The sequence below is a fragment of the Eleginops maclovinus genome, chromosome 19, assembly GCF_036324505.1.
Source record: "Eleginops maclovinus isolate JMC-PN-2008 ecotype Puerto Natales chromosome 19, JC_Emac_rtc_rv5, whole genome shotgun sequence".
Taxonomy (NCBI): domain Eukaryota; kingdom Metazoa; phylum Chordata; class Actinopteri; order Perciformes; family Eleginopidae; genus Eleginops; species Eleginops maclovinus.
The window spans coordinates 24700893-24722153 of record NC_086367.1 but is presented as its reverse complement, the minus strand read 5'-3'; the positions used below and the strand labels follow the sequence as shown (position 1 = coordinate 24722153).

At 43.7% G+C, this 21261-nt stretch overlaps 2 protein-coding genes across 2 annotated transcripts; both read left to right on the top strand.

Moving 5' to 3' along the window:
* The first annotated feature begins 164 nt into the window (after window positions 1–164).
* On the top strand, window positions 165–7391 carry LOC134881834 (sex comb on midleg-like protein 4). Its single transcript, XM_063909405.1, has 8 exons — window positions 165–302; window positions 824–1054; window positions 1410–1539; window positions 1766–1966; window positions 3048–3209; window positions 4783–5001; window positions 5091–5239; window positions 5840–7391. Exons 2-8 carry the CDS (start codon window positions 830–832, stop codon window positions 5963–5965), a joined length of 1212 nt encoding a protein of 403 aa, XP_063765475.1. The 5' UTR covers window positions 165–302; window positions 824–829; the 3' UTR covers window positions 5966–7391.
* Window positions 7392–8449: 1058 nt separating this feature from the next.
* Window positions 8450–21232, top strand: vsnl1b (visinin-like 1b). The gene is made up of 4 exons (XM_063908723.1): window positions 8450–8709; window positions 14393–14558; window positions 15126–15341; window positions 18647–21232. The coding sequence occupies exons 2-4, from the start codon at window positions 14397–14399 to the stop codon at window positions 18842–18844; spliced, it is 576 nt and encodes a 191-aa protein (XP_063764793.1). The 5' UTR covers window positions 8450–8709; window positions 14393–14396; the 3' UTR covers window positions 18845–21232.
* The last annotated feature ends 29 nt before the right edge of the window (window positions 21233–21261 follow it).

Below are 21261 nucleotides of genomic sequence, written 5' to 3'. Positions count from 1 at the left end.
TCCTCCTCCTGCCTGAGAGATGTGTCCTCCTGCTCGCTGCCTCTTCTGTTTTTTACCGATTAGGGTGGAAGCTGTCCTCGTAATGGTAATTCATAGCTGGGTAGCCATGGTGAAGCCCCCCCCTCTCTGTGCTGCTGCTGCTGAATGCATTAGTCTAATGAGAGTCTGCAGCCGGAGAGCAGCAGCAGAGCATCCAGCGAGAGGATGGCTGTCTGCAGGAAGCCAGCTCTGTAGTCTCCTCCAGGCTCCAGGATCCGAGACAAAAGGGCTCGGCTCTTTGCTTTCACAACAGAAGACAGCAGGTAAAACAGAAAGAACCCCCCCTCCTCTTCATCCTTCTCTCTGGATGCTTCCTCCTCTGGATGTATGGCTGCCCTTTGTGTTGTCTGTGATGCTGCTCAGCTAAATGCTGCATAGCCTTTTCACATCCTCTCTGGAAGTGAAGCTAATGCATGATGGGTGATATACAGAGGAGGGGGGTCTGTGTTGTTCTTTAGCATTTCTATCTTTTAATGATGCTGTGATAAAGGTGGGGGGTCACTGTACAGGGTTCTTAAGCATCTCTACAGCTCCTGATCCTTTTCAAATGAAGCTAATGCATGATGTGTTACAGAGAGGAGGAGCATCAGTGAGCATTATGGTTTAGCCTTTATGCAGCTCAGTTAATACATGATGCTAATGCTATGTTGAAAATAGAGGGGTGGGGGTGGGGGTGGGAGGCATCAGTGTGCATGATTCCTTAGCATGTCTATCTATAAATGAAGCCTGCTGTGTGATGTGTAGAGGAGGAGCAGTGCTGGTTCTCAGCTCTCTTTGTTTGCAGCTCCAGATGAGTGTTCCTGCAGCAGCAGCTCAGCAAGCAGACAACAGTGAGATGCAATCAGCTGCAGTGGCTCCCTCCTTCCTCCCCAGCCAGGGGGGGAAGATACCAGGCAGGAAGAGAGGGAGACCCCCCCTCCGCAACGTGGCCAAGATGGATTTTCCAACCCGCTACCCGGAGTCGCTGCCTCCACTCAAAGTGCCCAAAAAGAGGGGGAGAAAGCCGGGCTTCAAGGTCGGAATACATGAGGTCGACACCGGGGGATGAGTGTGTGTGTGGGGGGGGGGGGGGGGGGAGCAGTGTGTTTAAAAATGCATGTGTACATCCGATCATGTCCTTCACGTGTTGTGGGACCCCGGTGTCAGAGAGGGGTCACATCTGCAGGCTTTGTTTGGATGTGAGGGGATGTTCTGGATTCTGTGGCAGGCTGAGCAGGTGATGTTATCTCCCTGCAGGACAGAGGGTTCCACGGATAGAACGGGATAGCTGTAGAAACCCAAACCAGTCCCGATCAGACACATGTATCGAGTATTTGGATTTATCAAAATCATGCCTGAACTAATCAATGCAAACCCCTCCCCTCCTGCAGCTGAAACCCCGGATGGTGATGACCCCGCTGGCCATCTCCCCCCCCAGCAGCACCCCCGAGCCCGACATGAGCTCCATCCCTCAGGACGCCGCCACCGTCCCCCACTCCGCCACCCCCCAGGTGCTCACAGGTAACAGGAAACACACCAAATAACAACAATTTAAAGAGGCCCTGTTCTCTCTGTGGTGCTCCCTCCCCGCAGTGCATGTAAACGGCCTGCAGGGGCTCAAATGTTGGGAGTAGTAGTGGATTAGTCCTTATCGCAGCAGACTCCGGTTCGACTGCATACCTTTTCTATTTCCTACCCTTAAATCTAATCCAGTACCCCCTCCCGTCCCCCTCCCTCCCTGCTCCAGTCTGCATCTACATCAACAAGCAGGCCAACACGGGTCCGAACCTGGACCGGAAGAAGATCCAGCAGCTGCCGGATCACTTCGGCCCGGACCGGCCCTCGGTGGTCCTGCAGCAGGCCGTGCAGGGCTGCATCGACAGCGCCTTCCTGCAGAAGACCGTCTTCACGCTGCTCACTCAGGGCTACGGGGGAGAAAAAATATCAGGTGTTGTACAAAGACCCCCCCCAGGTGTTGCTTTCTATTTGTTCAACATCTTTCCCCCCCTCTGTTTGCCTCTGAAGGGCCCCCAGTAGAGAGTGAGGGCTTTGCCATTTATAGAGGAACTGATGGGAGTTACATTGTGGGTTTTTATGTTCTTGGTTTGTCCGTACATATTTCTATCTGTCCCCTTTTTTGGCTGGAAATCTCAGGTAAAGGTCAATATAATCTCTTGAAATTTGGCATGAATGTCCACCTGGATTCAAAGGATTTTAGAGGTCGTTGTGATTCCATTTCCTCCCATTTTTGTGGATGCAATATATTAAGAATGCCTTGGAATTCCTCCAGATTTGTCTCAAAGCTTCCCCTGGACAGCAGGATGAACTGATCTTGCTAGTCAAACGTCATTGTGACTTATTGCCGTCCCAGAAACACTTTGATGGAAATATTTTAGATCTGGCACTAATTTCTACTTGGACTCGTCAGTGAACTTATGCAAATTCAAGATGTGTTTACCGCCTGTGTCAATCAGTTTTAATTGTCCTAATCAGCATATTCATTATTGTTCTACGGCCAAAAAACGGTTGTAGGGTTTTGTGAGGTCACACAGACCTTTGACTATACAAATATATCAGCTCAGCCTCGGGTCCAAGCGGACTTTGTTGCCCAATTTGAAGAAATTCCCTCAATGAGTAATAATACCATCAATGGGATTGGGATGGATGCAACTGACCTGACCTTCAAATTATAATCACTTCATCCTCAAGTCCGGGTCATTGTTAAAGAGATCCGTCGAGGCGTTCCGATCGGGCTCACTACAGTTCAACGTACGGACAATCGGAGCACATAAAGATGCACCAAGGCTTCTGTTTGGTTCATGTTGTTATTGTTGTGTAGCATTAATAGACTATAGGCTACAACTGAATTGTTCAAATACTTTGTTGTTGTTGTTGTTGTTGTTGTTGTTGTTGTTGTTGTGCGATTGTACAGTTAGAGTTACACAATCACCCTAGTTGAAAACATGCATGAGTATATGTGCGTGTTTGAAGCTGTAATGTTGTCTGAAGCGTTTCCTTGTTTCCTGCAGCCACGTTTGACGGGAAGCAGCACCTGCTCAGCCTCCCGGTGGTGAACAGCATCGACTACGTCCTGCGCTTCCTGAAGAAGCTCTGCCGCAGTCTGCACTGTGAGAACCTGTTCAGCGACCAGCCCATCAGCCAGCACAGCGCCGGATCCTACGCCTCCGACGGTAAAGAGACGGGGTTCTGATCTAACTCTGACTCTGATCTAACTCTGACTCTGATCTAACTCTGACTCTGATCTAACTCTGACTCTGATCTAATCCTGACTCTGATCTAACTCTGACTCTGATCTAATCCTGACTCTGATCTAACTCTGACTCTGATCTAATCCTGACTCTGATCTAATCCCGACTCTGATCTAACTCTGACTCTGATCTAACTCTGACTCTGATCTAATCCTGACTCTGATCTAACTCTGACTCTGATCTAACTCTGACTCTGATCTAATCCTGACTCTGATCTAATCCTGACTCTGATCTAACTCTGACTCTGATCTAATTTTGACTCTGATCTAACTCTGACTCTGATCTAATTTTGACTCTGATCTAATCCTGACTCTGATCTAATCCTGACTCTGATCTAACTCTGACTCTGATCTAACTCTGACTCTGATCTAACTCTGACTCTGATCTAATCCTGACTCTGATCTAACTCTGACTCTGATCTAACTCTGATCTAACTCTGACTCTGATCTAATCCTGACTCTGATCTAACTCTGACTCTGATCTAATCCTGACTCTGATCTAATCCTGACTCTGATCTAACTCTGACTCTGATCTAACTCTGACTCTGATCTAATTTTGACTCTGATCTAACTCTGACTCTGATCTAACTCTGACTCTGATCTAACTCTGACTCTGATCTAATCCTGACTCTGATCTAACTCTGACTCTGATCTAATTTTGACTCTGATCTAATCCTGACTCTGATCTAATCCTGACTCTGATCTAACTCTGACTCTGATCTAACTCTGACTCTGATCTAATTTTGACTCTGATCTAATCCTGACTCTGATCTAACTCTGACTCTGATCTAATTTTGACTCTGATCTAATTTTGACTCTGATCTAATTTTGACTCTGATCTAATCCTGACTCTGATCTAATCCTGACTCTGATCTAACTCTGACTCTGATCTAACTCTGACTCTGATCTAACTCTGACTCTGATCTAACTCTGACTCTGATCTAATCCTGACTCTGATCTAACTCTGACTCTGATCTAACCCTGACTCTGATCTAATCCTGACTCTGATCTAACTCTGACTCTGATCTAACTCTGACTCTGATCTAATTTTGACTCTGATCTAATTTTGACTCTGATCTAACTCTGACTCTGATCTAATTTTGACTCTGATCTAATTTTGACTCTGATCTAATTTTGACTCTGATCTGACTCTGACTCTGATCTAACTCTGACTCTGATCTAACTCTGACTCTGATCTAATCCTGACTCTGATCTAACTCTGACTCTGATCTAACCCTGACTCTGATCTAATCCTGACTCTGATCTAACTCTGACTCTGATCTAACTCTGACTCTGATCTAATTTTGACTCTGATCTAATTTTGACTCTGATCTAACTCTGACTCTGATCTAATTCTGACTCTGATCTAATTTTGACTCTGATCTAATTTTGACTCTGATCTGACTCTGACTCTGATCTAATTTTGACTCTGATCTAATTTTGACTCTGATCTAATCCTGACTCTGATCTAACTCTGACTCTGATCTGGTCTCCAGCTGAAACGGCCGATGATTACCACTTAGACCAGTCGGATGGGAAGCGGTACTCCATGGATCACGGAGATTCTGCCTTCAGCTCCATCAGCTCGTCGTACTCTCCGAAGTCTTTGTACGGCTTCCGCTCGTCGCAGCAGTTCTCCGGCGGCTCGGCCTCCATGAGCATGTGCCGGCCGGCGTCCAGCAGCCCCAACTCGTTCCCGGAGAGCAACCGGACCGGTGAGAGGAGCCCGGAAAGACTACCTAAAGATCACTCCGGTGGTAGTTCCTCTGATGGTAACGCTTCTTTCTTCATGTTGGTCTTGCAGGAGGTTATAGTGCATCTTCAGAGCCCCAGGAGTCCAAGGCCCCCCAGAATAAAGACCCCTCCTCCTGGTCTGTGGACGATGTGGTCTGGTTCATCCGGGATGCAGACCCTCAGGCCCTCGGCCCCCACGCAGACGTCTTCAGGAAACACGTACGTTGGTTTTTCTGACAGACTTTTATTTCTGAGAAGGAACATCCAGTGGAACACATTCATGTGTTATTGTGTTTTATGTTAGCGAGAAGTCCGAAATAATATTGTACAAACCTCTCATATAGACGTCTCGTTTAAAAAGAAGAGAATATAATACCGTTAAAAAGTCTCAAGCGGACCTTATGGGCAAAGTTAGCGTTCCACACACTAACGATGTTTCATAAATGTAAACTTGAAGCTTTTTATTACATTTTAAATGTCCAAAAGAAGACCTGGAAAATAAACCTGCATATAATGCTTCAATCTCCATGAGAGGTTTTATATCAACTGAGTTAACAGTGATTGTAGTTCAATTAAAAGGCCCCTTAGAGCCTATTTACATGCACTTATTTTTAAGTTAAGTATAAATTCTCGCTACTTTTCCACTTCTATCCAAAGGGTAATGCATTACCAAATAAAAATGCATCATCAGTCATGACATTTAATTGCATTATTGGGTTTTACAACATTTTGAGGGAATTATTGGATCTTACACACCTTGTCTGCTCACCTGCTTCCTGTTGATCTAACTTCCTCCTCCTCCTCCTCCTCCTACTCCAGGAGATCGATGGAAACGCCTTGTTGCTCCTGAAGAGCGACATGATCATGAAGTATCTGGGTCTGAAGCTCGGCCCGGCCCTGAAGCTCTGCTTCCACATCGACAAACTAAAGCAGACCAAGTTCTGAAACCCCCCCCGAGATATTTATTCCTCCCCGTCTGTAGACCCTCAGCTGAGAGGGGAGACCAGGATCATCACAAAGACTTCCGTCGTTGTGATTTTACTTTAGGACAGATTTTAATAAAACGTCAGATGGTGGAAATAAATCCTGCACACGTTAACGTAATGTAATCAGTAAGAGAGGGCACGTGCAGATTCATTATACATATTCATCACCTGACCTGTAACAGTGAACCCTTTAAACACCTTCACACATCGGGAAACTTTACTGAGGAACGGGGCAAAACGTTACACATTTTGATGCTACTTTTTGACATTATCGTCCAAAAGAGAAAGCGATGCTCCCGTTTGATTAGTCAGTTATTATTACTCTGCCCAAAAGACAGTAGCTCTCTTCTTAGTATATATATATTTAAAAAATGAGAGCACATACAAATATATATGTTTTAAATATGATCATTATCTCCATTGGCTCATTTTTTATTATTTCTAATCAAGCATCACAGCCCCATTAATATTACACTGAGACTGCCGTGTAGAATACAATATATTCATAATAATATATATATATACTATTGCTTTTGTACGCCACTTTAGGTGTACAGTATGCATCCTTTTTTAATTAATTAACTTTGTAATTGAATGCTGCTGTAAAGATGTCACATGTAAGCCATGCCTAGTGAGATCGAGCTGAGGGCTTTTATTTTGGAAATCACTAAGCGTATTTGGCTGGGTTGCACCAACCAGGATTCATTTTAATAACCGTTATATATATATATATTACATATGCCAATTATTAATCTAAATCAAGTGTTATTCTGTCCCAATTTTTCATATTTTTAAAGATTCAATTCAAACCTCCTTTTGAAATAAATCTGTTATTTTTTTTACTTGGATTCATTTTGTTGTTGCAGCAAAACTTTAAAGAAAATGCTATTTTATTATTTTTAAAGCCTCAGTTATTTTTCTATGCCAGGCTTAATTAATAATTTAGCACCAAATGTTAAATATTACAGTTAAACGTAAACATTTTTTAAATGGAGTTTAAGCTTTGCTCTTTATTTGGAATAAATTCAATCTTTTAATCTTTGAGTTTTCTTGAAAAATAATCTGCTTTGTCGAATAAAGACAGAACTTGCTGCTCTTAAAATAAATAACATGTATTAAAAATACACAAGCTTCCTCATGTTGATCCAGTTTAGCCTCATTAAAAGGAGATTCTTTCATTGTGCGTTCTTATTTTGAAATCTGATTTCCACCCTAGTTTTGCTGAACTCCAATTTAAATATCTGAAATGCATCCTGGTCGGTGCAGCCGAGCCGTGGAGGGTCTTAGATTCTGCTGGTGCTAAACTGATCTGTATTTAATGTTTGCTTTGTGTCCGTGTCTGTGAAGGAGACCCTGTGTATACTGTACTGTATGTGCACATTAAATTAAGAAATCAAGTCATCCACATCTGTGTATTTGAGGGCTTATTTATGAACACTCCCTCATAGACTTCTATACAATCTGAGGTGATGAATCCAGAAATGAAACCCCTTCACAATCTGAATTCCTTTAAAAAGAGAGGTGTCGCCCCCTGCTGGATCTTAGACAGAAGGCAGCATTAGCTTTACTTTTCAGATCTGGAAAATGACTCGTGATTAATTGTGATTAAATATGTGATGGATTGAGAGCTGTAGTTTGTATATGCAAAGGGTAACACGAACTAAAGCTGTAGATGTGAAAAGAACAATATCATGTAAGAACTTCCTGCATTCTTTTCAGAAAACAGTTGCTTTCATTGCTCTAACATCTGAAGGTAGTTCAGATTTGTTTCAGTATGCTTTTTTTATAGTAACTACTACGACTGTTATTTGATTTTATTCATGATATTTATACATTTATTTGGGGTTTTTATTTTTAAGGAAGTGACGAATAAAAAAAGAAGTCAATGAACATAAACATATTTCCCTCTGAGAGGAGAGCCACATTAAGGTTTATACATGGGAATACTCAAGCACATTAGTTTATGTAGTGTTCAGTTTTAAAACCAGTACAAATACAACATAAACTGGGGCTTTTTGATCCAGATTTCTTTAAACCCACACCTTTAATGACAACACGTCACTTTGATGCTACTCATTCTTTTTCTAAGATTCTACTCTTTTATTTTGCTTCGTATCTGCACTGTCCCTCTGCTGTGTAAGTTTCCAGCTAAAGGAATTCTGATTCTTTGATAAAGAAAATGCAATTTAATTTAATTTAGAATGTCATCATAAATGCGATGTGTCCCTGTGTCACAGTGGAGAGGTATCACAAGTACCTTCAGATTATCCTGAGTAAATATACTTTCCACCACTAGGGCTTTTTGTCCAGCCTTGCCTTTTTTTATTCTTCTTTAAAAAAACACACCTCTAATGCCAACATATCACCTTATATAATTACTGGCTGTTTAATCACTCCATCAGGGTGTTATAAATCCCAAATGTTGTCCTCCCTGATGATGTAATGAGGCTCCAGAAGCACAAAGTTGCACACGGCTCCTGCAGACGCATCAGACTGGCGCGTGGGATCGGTCCCTGCTGCGCCGCATCTGGAACAATAACGTCGGGAAGATCCACACACTTCATTAGCAGACTGGGGTTTTTATAAGCAGCAGTGTTCAAGATAAAATCCCCTTTTGGGCTCACGTCTCCAACGGAAGGGGCTTTTCTGTTTTTCTGGAGCACACGTTCTTCCACAGAGAATCACCAATCGGGCTGAAATCAGGTGAGAGGGTCCGCCTGCAGAGGGAGGCCGACATGTCGTGTTTCAGTGTTTTCACATTATACAAGCAGCTGGTGTTCATGTGTCGCCTCAAACGTCGTGTTTTTCTCGCGTTTGCATGAATGGCATCGAGCTGTGCATCCTTTAGCAGCAGAAACACACGGCTTTCAGAAGATGTCATGCACATTTGCGCATTTTAATTGGCGTTTTTTTTTTCTTTTTACAATGTGTTTCTGCAGCAGCACCGAGCGGGCTGTCCTGGGTTTTGTAATAAATACATCTGCTCGGTTATGAAATGTTGTTTTTCTGGGAGCGATGCGCAGAGGAAGATGTCATGAGGATGGAGACACTCTGAAAAAACGCGCTCACTGCGTCGTTTCCATCGGAATGCAGCAGCACGGCCGCTTCGCTTTAATAGCATTAACTCGGATGTCATTTCACAAAGCTGAAATAAAGCAGCATCTGTTGGCCATTATTAAAACCTGTGGCCCGTCTGCACCAGCGAGGTGTTTATCTGGGGGGGGGGGGGGGGGGGGGACGCCGCCGCAGTTACACGATGGCCCGACGGTTTGTCAGTGCCAAGAAACACAATCCTGCAAAAAAATGTCTCAAGGTCATTCACTGCAGCCTCCTCTGCACATTAAACACTACATTAATACCGCCTGTGCTGGGGGGGCGGGGGGGGGGGGGGGGGGGGGGGGGGGCAGATAACATAAGGCTTCTTATACCAGATTTTATTTTTGAATTCAACCATCAGTAGAATTTTTCTGGGTGGGATTGTGTTCGTGTTTTTGGGTTGATAGAGATGTGGGTGCTGTGATTACTGGGATTGTATTACTTCTCAATCTTGTGTTGGAAAAACTAAGCAGCAATGGATCAATTCCGTTCATAAAATGTACAATATCCCCTGTGAGAGTAGAGCGAGAGTCACATCACACGCAGTGTTTGCTCTGATTTGGCTGCACATCTCTGCGGGTTGTTGTGGAGGCCCGATGCGTGCTGCTGCAGATCCAGATGTTTCTCCAGAGGTGCAGCAGCATCACACCTGGCCCTGCTCTCATGTGCAGAAGAAACTGCTCTTTTTTTAGACGGATGTGTGCAGGATTGACGCATTCTCGGCCATTTGATGTCATCTGCCACATCATGGGTGAATAATTAATACTGTGGCTGCTGTTGGAGCCGAGGAGACTCATAATGCAGAATGCTGTGGGTTACCCAACGCTGGATTACACACCAAATTCAATACAGCGCATTGTGTACAAACAACCTCTTCCATTACAGAATATATCCCCCATTTATGCAGTTTCAGGGAGGTCTGAGGTAATGAATCCAGAGAGGAGCAGGAGCATTTCCTCATAGACTTCTATACAATCTGAGGTAATAACTCCAGAGAGGAGCAGGAACATTTCCTCATAGACTTCTATACAACCTGAGGTAATAACTCCAGAGAGGAGCAGGAACACTTCCTCATAGACTTCTATACAATCTGAGGTAATAACTCCAGAGAGGAGCAGGAACACTTCCTCATAGACTTCTATACAATCTGAGGTGATAACTCCAGAGAGGAGCAGGAGCATTTCCTCATAGACTTCTATACAACCTGAGGTAATAACTCCAGAGAGGAGCAGGAGCATTTCCTCATAGACTTCTATACAATCTGAGGTGATAATTCCAGAGAGGAGCAGGAACACTTCCTCATAGACTTCTATACAATCTGAGGTGATAACTCCAGAGAGGAGCAGGAACATTTCCTCATAGACTTCTATACAATCTGAGGTGATAACTCCAGAGAGGAGCAGGAGCACTTCCTCATAGACTTCTATACAACCTGAGGTAATAACTCCAGAGAGGAGCAGGAACGTTTCCTCATAGACTTCTATACAATCTGAGGTAATAACTCCAGAGAGGAGCAGGAGCATTTCCTCATAGACTTCTATACAATCTGAGGTGATAACTCCAGAGAGGAGCAGGAGCATTTCCTCATAGACTTCTATACAACCTGAGGTAATAACTCCAGAGAGGAGCAGGAACGTTTCCTCATAGACTTCTATACAATCTGAGGTAATAACTCCAGAGAGGAGCAGGAGCATTTCCTCATAGACTTCTATACAATCTGAGGTAATGAATCCAGAGAGGAGCAGGAACATTTCCTCATAGACTTCTATACAATCTGAGGTAATAACTCCAGAGAGGAGCAGGAACATTTCCTCATAGACTTCTATACAATCTGAGGTAATAACTCCAGAGAGGAGCAGGAACATTTCCTCATAGACTTCTATACAGTCTGAGGTAATACATCCAGAGAGGAGCAGGAACACTTCCTCATAGACTTCTATACAACCTGAGGTAATAACTCCAGAGAGGAGCAGGAGCATTTCCTCATAGACTTCTATACAATCTGAGGTGATAACTCCAGAGAGGAGCAGGAGCATTTCCTCATAGACTTCTATACAACCTGAGGTGATAATTCCAGAGAGGAGCAGGAGCATTTCCTCATAGACTTCTATACAACCTGAGGTAATAACTCCAGAGAGGAGCAGGAACGTTTCCTCATAGACTTCTATACAACCTGAGGTAATAACTCCAGAGAGGAGCAGGAGCATTTCCTCATAGACTTCTATACAATCTGAGGTGATAACTCCAGAGAGGAGCAGGAGCATTTCCTCATAGACTTCTATACAATCTGAGGTGATAACTCCAGAGAGGAGCAGGAACATTTCCTCATAGACTTCTATACAATCTGAGGTGATAACTCCAGAGAGGAGCAGGAGCATTTCCTCATAGACATCTATACAATCTGAGGTTATAACTCCAGAGAGGAGCAGGAGCATTTCCTCATAGACTTCTATACAATCTGAGGTGATAACTCCAGAGAGGAGCAGGAACATTTCCTCATAGACTTCTATTCAATCTGAGGTGATAACTCCAGAGAGGAGCAGGAGCACTTTCTATACTTTACCTTCACTTGCCAAATAAACCGTTGTTAAGCTTTCTAAAGAACTGTTCTAAAGCTCAGACAGTTGTTCAGGTGAGACACAAACTAAATCAAACTACCGAGATGAGATGTCTTTATCCAAAAAACGCAGATTAGAGAATTGACGGCGATGTTTGGCGCTGTGAGGAGCTGCTGGCCATGCACATTTATGGTTTTTTTGGTGTTGCATTCAATGGCGAAGATGTCTCTCTGTCATGTCCTTGTGTTGTGTTTATTTGAAATGTTGTCCCTCTTCTGTCACGTTAAGCTTCACTTCCTGTCTGCGTTTCCCTCCTGTGATTGAGTCATTGTGTTCACCTGTTGCCCCTGTGTTTCTCCTCCCCCTTCCAGCTGTCTCTCGTCTTGTGATTACCCTTGTGTATTTAGTCCCTGTTTCCCTTTTGTCTGTTGTTCGGTCGTAGTCATTTCTTCCCTGATCTTGTCCATGATACCTGCCTGTTCCTGTCGCCCTGTGTTCCCCTTGCTTCGTGTTTTCGTCAACAGCTTTTGAATAAAGCTCGCTTTTTGTTTGGACCCCTTCCTACCTCCCCTTGATTTACTGCATTTGGGTCCTGTTTCCCCACCCCTGACACTTTCTGCTGTGCTGCTATGAGCTTGCTCCACCATCTTAGAGACAGAAGCATAACAGCTACTTAACGTGGTTTCTCACCTGCAGGCGAAATCTCTTCTACCTTTTATAATAGTTCCTCTAATGATGGGACAGTGGGTTGTATAATTCGGGATATTTTTCTCGACCTGGATATTTCCTCATCCATGAAATCCACTCTTTCCACTTCAACAAGAGACATGAAGGAGAGTGCAGCGGCAGGAGCAACGGTCTCCAGCTGTGTGCGTCTCTCTTTAGTGTCCCCTGGTCTCCAGCTGTGTGCGTCTCTCTTTAGTGTCCCCTGGTCTCCAGCTGTGTGTGTCTCTCTTTAGTGTCCCCTGGTCTCCAGCTGTGTGCGTCTCTCTTTAGTGTCCCCTGGTCTCCAGCTGTGTGCGTCACTCTTTAGTGTCCCCTGGTCTCCAGCTGTGTGCATCTCTCTTTAGTGTCCCCTGGTCTCCAGCTGTGTGCGTCTCTCTTTAGTGTCCCCTGGTTTCCAGCTGTGTGCGTCACTCTTTAGTGTCCCCTGGTTTCCAGCTGTTTGCGTCTCTCTTTAGTGTCCCCTGGTCTCCAGCTGTGTGCGTCTCTCTTTAGTGTCCCCTGGTCTCCAGCTGTGTGCGTCTCTCTTTAGTGTCCCCTGGTCTCCAGCTGTGTGCGTCTCTCTTTAGTGTCCCCTGGTCTCCAGCTGTGTGCGTCTCTCTTTAGTGTCCCCTGGTCTCCAGCTGTGTGCGTCACTCTTTAGTGTCCCCTGGTCTCCAGCTGTGTGCGTCTCTCTTTAGTGTCCCCTGGTCTCCAGCTGTATGCGTCTCTCTTTAGTGTCCCCTGGTCTCCAGCTGTGTGCGTCTCTCTTTAGTGTCCCCTGGTCTCCAGCTGTGTGCGTCACTCTTTAGTGTCCCCTGGTCTCCAGCTGTGTGCGTCTCTCTTTAGTATCCCCTGGTCTCCAGCTGTGTGCGTCTCTCTTTAGTGTCCCCTGGTCTCCAGCTGTGTGCGTCTCTCTTTAGTGTCCCCTGGTCTCCAGCTGTGTGCGTCTCTCTTTAGTGTCCCCTGGTCTCCAGCTGTGTGCTTCTCTCTTTAGTGTCCCCTGGTCTCCAGCTGTGTGCGTCTCTCTTTAGTGTCCCCTGGTCTCCGTTGTGTTTGGAGGGAGAGAAAGATGCTCAACATGTATGGTAGAAGGAATCCCCCCTGTATGTTTACCTGCCCCTGCCCCCCCCCCCTCCCTTTACAACACAGGTTTGTTGATGTTGTTTGCAGGAGCCTGAAAGCAGCGATCGATCGATGATGAACTGATCTGTCACAGGATCCGGGTCAGACACAGAAATAGAATCAGAGCAGCGGGAAATATTCACTGCTGACTTACACTACTCCAAAAAAGATATATCAATTCACTCTCGGTGCTCATGACTGAAGTCCAACTAGCTGTGTAAAGAGTCCTTATTCTGCTTTCTGGGGTGTTCCCTTTCCTGTAGTCTGTTCAATAGGTTTTGGTGCATGTAAATGGTCTACAAAGGCTAAAATCCCTGTTTCATTTTGAATATTTTCTGGCTTTTCGACATGAAACTAGAAAAAGAATCTTCAACCTAACCTGTAGTGAAACCAGTCTTCAGTTGCAGACCTGATGATGGTGTGATCATGGAGTGTTGCTCACCTCCTGTGTGGATAATATGGTAAATAGAGCTGCAAAGACTTATCAATTAGCAGTCAACCAATTAAGCACCCACTAGTTTTCTGTTTGCTTTTCGAAGAGATTCCAGCTCCGAAAATGTGAATAATGTCTGGTTTCTCTCCTCCTCTGTGACAGGAAACTGAATGTCTGTCAGTTGTGGGAACCAATAGACATTTGAGGAAACACTGATCTATGTTTATGGACCCTTTCTAAGCAATTAATCGAGAAGAATATCTCTCTATATATAAAATATATATATATATTTCAAACAATGAAATAGTCTTTAGTTGAAGTCCTGGTGTTTAAAATCTACATTCAAAGCAAACTCAACTAAAAACCCTCAGAAGCTCGTTGCAGGCGGATGGTCTGAAGGTATCTTCCTGCTGCAGAATTTCCCCGTCACGGCTCTCTCTTAAAGGAGCACGTTGCTCTGGTGTTGTTGCAGGAACATGGGGAAGCAGAACAGCAAGCTGACTCCGGAGGTGATGGAGGACCTGGTGAAGAACACAGAGTTCAACGAGCACGAGCTGAAGCAGTGGTACAAAGGCTTCCTGAAGGACTGCCCCACCGGCCGGCTGAACCTGGACGAGTTCCAGCAGCTCTACGTCAAGGTGGGTCCCTCATCAGTCAGTCAGTCAGTCAGTCAGTCAGTCAGTCAGTCAGTCAGTCAGTCAGTCAGCCAGTCAAGGAAACTCTGGACTGACTCACTTAACCCGATCACAGGAAGTCTACATTAGTGTCCTTTCATTGGCTCTGTTTTAGTTCCTGGTTGGCTAGATTTTACGTCACATCTACCACACTCCTCAGATCTTGTTGTTTTTTAACTCTATATTTGAACCGGATGAAGGGGACGTCTGGATCTGAAGTTATCAGAGGAACTAGCTGAGTAAATGTGAACAGCGAGCAGGAGACACGCTGATTTAAAACCTGAAACTGAAACTGTATTCACTGTTTTACCGCTTTAAATCAGAGGAGACGAGGAGAAGGTGGAAACCTCCTGAACCCTCAACACTCTCCTGACATCCAAACTGGTTTAGGGACGCAGATAGGAAGCTTGAAGGGTTTCTTATTTACCCTTGGTGGCAGAAAGTTATTGAAACTTGAAAGAAACATCCCATCTTCCTTTTTACTTTACAATCCTAATCCTACCTACCGTGCTTCTGTTCTACCTCTGACAGTTCTTCCCGTACGGTGACGCCTCAAAGTTCGCCCAGCACGCCTTCAGGACCTTCGACAAGAACGGAGACGGCACCATCGACTTCCGAGAGTTCATCTGCGCTCTGTCCATCACGTCCCGCGGCAGCTTCGAGCAGAAACTCAACTGGGCCTTCAACATGTACGACCTGGACGGAGACGGCAAGATCACCCGGGTGGAGATGCTGGAGATCATCGAGGTGAGGGGCGGGGGGGGGGGACAACAGAATCCTGCACACCTGCAAAGCTGTGACATGATAGAATACAACCTCTGCCTCAAAGCCTTTAAATACAGAAACCGACTGGCTCCTTGGCAGGTTACATAACTCATATCTATGTGTTCTGCTCGGATATACGATGAGTTCTTTTGCAGAAGTGTGTGAGCGTGCTGCAAGATTTCCTCCCCGGTTTGTGTGACTTTTGCTCTCTAAAACAACGACAAAGACACAGAGACCAAGAAATGATTACAAAGATACAACAGATGACTAAGAGACTAAAATGAGATGCAAAATGGGACGTAAATCGACTCCAAAAAGACACAAACAGAAACAAAGGACGAATAAGAGATAGGATGCATTTACAAAGAGACGTAAAACAACAACTAAGAGACACAAAATGCAAAGAGACACAGCTACTCGATGAGACGCACTATGACACTGAAGAGACTGAAAATTGACGCACTTTCAGCCTCAGAAGGAACACAAAACGACAGCCTGCTCTATGGATTTATCATAAAGACGCTTTGGGAAAAGGTTTGTTTAGGTGTGCTCATTCAAAGGGAGTGAGATGAAGGGCTGACAGGCAGTTTTATGTTTTATATAATACAGAGTTCTTCCTGGCAGGTGAAGCATTAGAAAACAAACAATCAGTTTCGTCCGGCAAATTATATTCTTAACATCAGTATTTGTCGGAGCATCATGGATGTCATGGCACAAAGGTTGTTCTATATAATCTGTGGATTGCATCAATACATTAATAATACTATTAATGAAGCTTAGCACTTCACAACAACAACAACAACAACAACAACAACAGATCTTTAAGACCAATTCAGGAACATGCAGCGCAGATTAAGAGACACAATCAGGTGAAAGGCATGGTAATATAATAATAAACGGAATACTGCTCAATGAAAACCTTTACGCCCAACAGAATGAATAATAAAAGTAGGTCAATAACAAAGACCATTTAAAAGCAGTGCGTCGCTAATAGAAAGCTACACTAAAGAAATGTGTCTTCAGCTGTTGTTTAAAAATGTGCACTGAGTTTACATTTCATGAACTGACGCTTTTATCCAGAGCAACTTAAAATAAGTGCATTCAACCACGAGGAAACAAACTCAAGATTGAGAATCCTGCAGGAACATTTCCTACCTGTAAACCCAACCAAGAAGAGCTGCTGCACGAGCTTCAGTCTGAAAACACACAGCTGAATAAACAGGGATTGCAAAAACACAAATACTCACCATGCATTTCACCCACCCTACTGTTGGTCTTTCGGGGATTTGAACCGGTGACCTTCTGGTTCCCAAGCCAAGTCCCTATCACCAGTGTTGCCAACTTGGCGACTTTCTCGCGAAATCTGGTGACTTTCCAAATCGTCCAGCGATTTATTTCTGCCAAAAGCTACTAGCAACACATCTAGAGACTTTTCTGCAGTTACTCTCCTCACCGAGCAGAGGGTGCTGAGTCTGTCCCCCAAACAGGACAGAGGAGACTCTTTGGGTCCAAACGATTCGAGCATGCACAAAGCCCCAGCTGATCCTGCTCTGGTTTACAGGGACACTGTGCAGGTCCCACGCTCGGATAAAGGAGGAGGACGTAGATCCAGCAACCCACATAAGTCTTTTGATTAAATGTGATATTCTAAAATGTAGCAGCATTTATTTATGTAATGTGGGTCAAAGCATTACAAGTCATGAAGATATTTTAGGAAGTGACGGCCTAAAAAACAAGAATCTACAGAAGAAAGAAAACATATTTAGGGCGTTTTTCACTGACTTGTTGCTCCCCCCACACCTCTGTCCTCTGTCCTGCAGCGTCAGACAATTACATGCATATTATAAATTATGCAAATTGGGGAATGACGTCATTTAGCGACTTTAGGACAGCCAATAGCTACTTTCCCCACTATGGAGTTGGCAACACTGCCTACCGCCCGAGCCGGTTCCTTCAAATCTCCAGCATGCACCCTGAGTGCATCATCAGTGAGGCTTTTTTCCACCTCAGGGATCAAAAGTGGCGGCTGGCCAATAGAGGGCGCTAGGGCGCCGCCCCACCACTCACCTCTCACCTCATTTCCTTGAATAAGACATAAAAAAAATTAAAAATGAAATAATAAAATATAAATGTTTCGAAATATATGTATATATTATTTTAGATGTGCAAGATAAACATTTCATAGTTAATGATGAGTAAAGTTGTTTCGTTCGTTGACATTGTCTGATTGGTGACGTATTTCCGCCCTGGACTCTCGTTAAAAGTTGTACATGCGCAGTAGCTCCTCTTCAATACAAGAGATAGGACGATGTTGGGGCGCACCTCTCCTGCGCCCCGAGCTGAATGCAGCTGAATTTGTCATAAAGTATGTGTATTGTCCATGTTATATATGATATACATTATTCAAATATATAGATAGAGATATAGATAGATAGAGATAGATAGATAGAGATAGATATATAGAGATAGATATATAGAGATAGATATATAGATAGATATAGAGATAGATAGATATAGAGATAGATAGAGAGAGATAGATATATAGAGATAGATATATAGAGATAGATATATAGATAGATATAGAGATAGATAGATATAGAGATAGATAGAGAGAGATAGATATATAGAGATAGATAGATAGATATAGATATATAGAGATAGAGATATAGAGATAGATATATAGATAGATATAGAGATAGATAGATATAGAGATAGAGATAGATATATATATATATATAGAGAGAGAGATAGAGAGATATAGAGAGAGATAGAGATATAGAGATAGATAGATAGAGAGATATATATATAGAGAGAGAGATAGATAGATAGATATATAGAGATAGATAGATAGATAGATATATAGAGAGATAGAGATTTATTATATATGTATATTGGCCCTCTGTATAGTAATATAGCACATCTGTATATTTGTTCATACTACATCTGTTTATACTAAGCCAATTACTCCCCCCTCTTTATACTGCCCTTATCTTTACATCATCACTCTGAACTGCATATACTGTACTCTATATATCGCACTTGTTTCTCTTTGCACTTCTATCTCTCTATAATGTTGTTGTTGTTGTTGTTGTTGTTGTTTTCATGTATGTAAATACACTCGTTTGATACCTTAGTACATGTATGCATGCTTCTTTTTATACATTTTGGAGTTATAGCCCCCCCTGGAGAAAACTCCACCAGCCGCCACTGGGGATCACTCATCAGACGCTGGGTATTCTCAGTGAAATATCTCAATTCTCCACCCCCCCGTCCGTCCCCCCACACAGGCGATCTACAAGATGGTGGGCACGGTGATCATGATGAAGATGAACGAGGACGGCCTGACACCGCAGCAGAGGGTCGACAAGATCTTCGGCAAGATGGATAAAAACAACGACGACCAGATCTCGTTGGAGGAGTTCAAGGAGGCGGCGAAGAGCGACCCGTCCATCGTGCTGCTGCTGCAGTGTGACATGCAGAAGTGAGACCCTCCCCCCACCCCGTCCTCACCCTTACACGCTCGCCTCCCCCCCATAACACACTCTCTGGACTGCAGCACATGTTTCAATGTCTTTAGGTTCTCTGCCATCCCCCACAGGAAAACTCTAAAAAACAATGCTTGGACTACTTTTCAATGGACTCGCTTCTTGTGGTTGTATGCATGAGAATGTCAAAGCTGAATAATTTTGAATCTATCTATAAGATATCATACGTTTCTATCTCCAAACCCGTGATTTGTGCTCAGTAAACCCCCCTTTTAGCTTGTAAATGAGTGGAGCACTGCGTGATGTTCCTGCAGTGTTTAGGAGACCCCAGTGTTCACCGCTGCCGTACGCTTTACATTATACTAAACAATTACTCCTATGATAATTGTAACTGTCTCTACTATCCAGACGTGGAGAACAGAGAGGCGGTTTTCACACGGTGGAACCAGGAAGAGTAGGTTCTTTGCATGCATATATTATGTGTCAGAAAAATATAATCTCTTACCTTTTGCATCTTTAGGTGGTTATAAAAGAGAAAACCCTATGGATTCATTTAGTATTGTTGCATGGGATGTACAGTATGTGACCATCACAGCGTTCTTCACCTCCAGATACGTGGGAGCATGCTTTCTCCATCCGGAAACACCTGTACGTGTTCAGTTTACGGAAGGATTGCAGATGTGGGTTAAGAGTTTCACATTAAAAACACAGAGGGATTACTGAGCGGGGTCTCCCGGGCACAGAACCAGGGGCAACCCCCCGAATATGACCGGAAAGGGACGACTAAGAGAAACACAATGACTACAGACAGACAAGCTGCTACAACGAGATGCAAAAGGACAAGAAAATTGACATAACTCAACTCCAGAGAGACACAAACAGAAACAAGGGACTAATAAGAGCAGCCACAAAGACACAACTCAAATAAAGACATACAATGGTACAACAGATGACTACAAAGAGACAAAGCCAATCAATGAGACACAACATGACTGAAAAGAGACGCTAATCAACGACAAACAGACAAACACAACGAAATGATTGCAAAGATACAACAAATCAGAGACAAAGAGCAACTACAACGAGATGCAAAATGACAAGAAAAAGCACTGGAAATGGACTCAAAGAGACACAAACAGAAACAAAGGACTAACAGGAAAGCAGCGACAAATAGACGTAAAACAACAAACAAGAGACATCAAATGATTGACACAAGACACAACGCTACTCAACGGGATCTAACATGACAAGAAAGGTCCTGTACATTGACACTAAAGACTCAACATGGTTGAAATTGACACCCTTTCAGCCACAAAGGCAAACAAAACAACACAACAACAAAAAGACCTCAAGGAAAAGCTGCATTCCTGCAGAGACAAAATAAATTCAGAGAAACAAAAGGACTACAAAGAGACAGCGTGGCTACTCAAGAGATCCATAACGACAACAGAGACGACTAATAGACTTAGAATGATTGCAGTTACACAACAAGCCGACTACAAAGACCTAAAGCCTCTACCAACAGGCCAATGTACGACGAAGACGTAAAGTAACACAAAGACCAACAACACAGCGCGTCTGTGACCGGGAGCCCGTCCTCTCACACCCCCTCCATGTAAAGGTCATATTTTTTTAAGCTTCAGTGACTGATGTTAGCAGAAGTATATATATTTATGGAGCAGCTTTTCCTTCTTTATGGTTACTTCCTGCCGCCGCTGAATCAAGAGGAGAACCGCAGAACTCATGCATTCTGAACCCATTCCTGAAATTGGCTTCTTGTTTTCCCGGGCTGCTTGTTTGATTTAGGCTTTAGTAAGTTAACTCCGTACATATCAACATGTTTACAGACAGAAAATAAAAACCCTTGTTGCTGGGAGCATCGACTCCACTTCCAACGCAGCAAAAACAAATAAAAGACGGAGGAAAAAATAAACCCTCCTATGTTTACTGGACACACTGCATTCCTGAAAACGGTTTTGTAAAAAAGGAGAAACTTTTTATTGAAAAGTCTTCTAAATCTTCTGTTTGCAACAATCATTAAAGACGCAGGACCCTCGAGAGAGGAGACGAAGCTCCTGAAAGAGGCGGAGGTTTAATCCATGCAGACACTCTTTCAGCACTTCTTGCTTCCCCATTATCTCCCTCCGCCGGCGTGGACCAAGAGTCTGCCTGCGGAGGGTGCTCACCGTCCCTCGATATTTTATATTCATTTACACATTTCCGTCCGGTCACTGTGTCCGATTCTTTGTCTCGTAAATGTTTATATCAAATATGGAAAAATCATAATACAAGTGACTGTATTCTTTTATACATGTGGCATGTGTTGCACCCGAAATCTATTCTGTAGTGATTAAAATGAATAAACCATCACCAGGCTTTTTCAAAAGACTCCGTGTCAGGTGTGATTCATGGGGGAT

Bases quoted from the DNA above. Each gene is read 5' to 3' on its own strand.
- LOC134881834 (XM_063909405.1), top strand. From the start codon at position 830: ATGAGTGTTCCTGCAGCAGCAGCTCAGCAAGCAGACAACAGTGAGATG. The intron at 1,967-3,047 runs GTGTTGTACAAA...TGTTTCCTGCAG, and splicing joins CGGGGGAGAAAAAATATCAG to CCACGTTTGACGGGAAGCAG. The intron at 5,240-5,839 runs GTACGTTGGTTT...CTCCTACTCCAG, and splicing joins CAGACGTCTTCAGGAAACAC to GAGATCGATGGAAACGCCTT.
- vsnl1b (XM_063908723.1), top strand. From the start codon at position 14,397: ATGGGGAAGCAGAACAGCAAGCTGACTCCGGAGGTGATGGAGGACCTG. The intron at 14,559-15,125 runs GTGGGTCCCTCA...TACCTCTGACAG, and splicing joins TCCAGCAGCTCTACGTCAAG to TTCTTCCCGTACGGTGACGC. The intron at 15,342-18,646 runs GTGAGGGGCGGG...CCCCCCACACAG, and splicing joins AGATGCTGGAGATCATCGAG to GCGATCTACAAGATGGTGGG.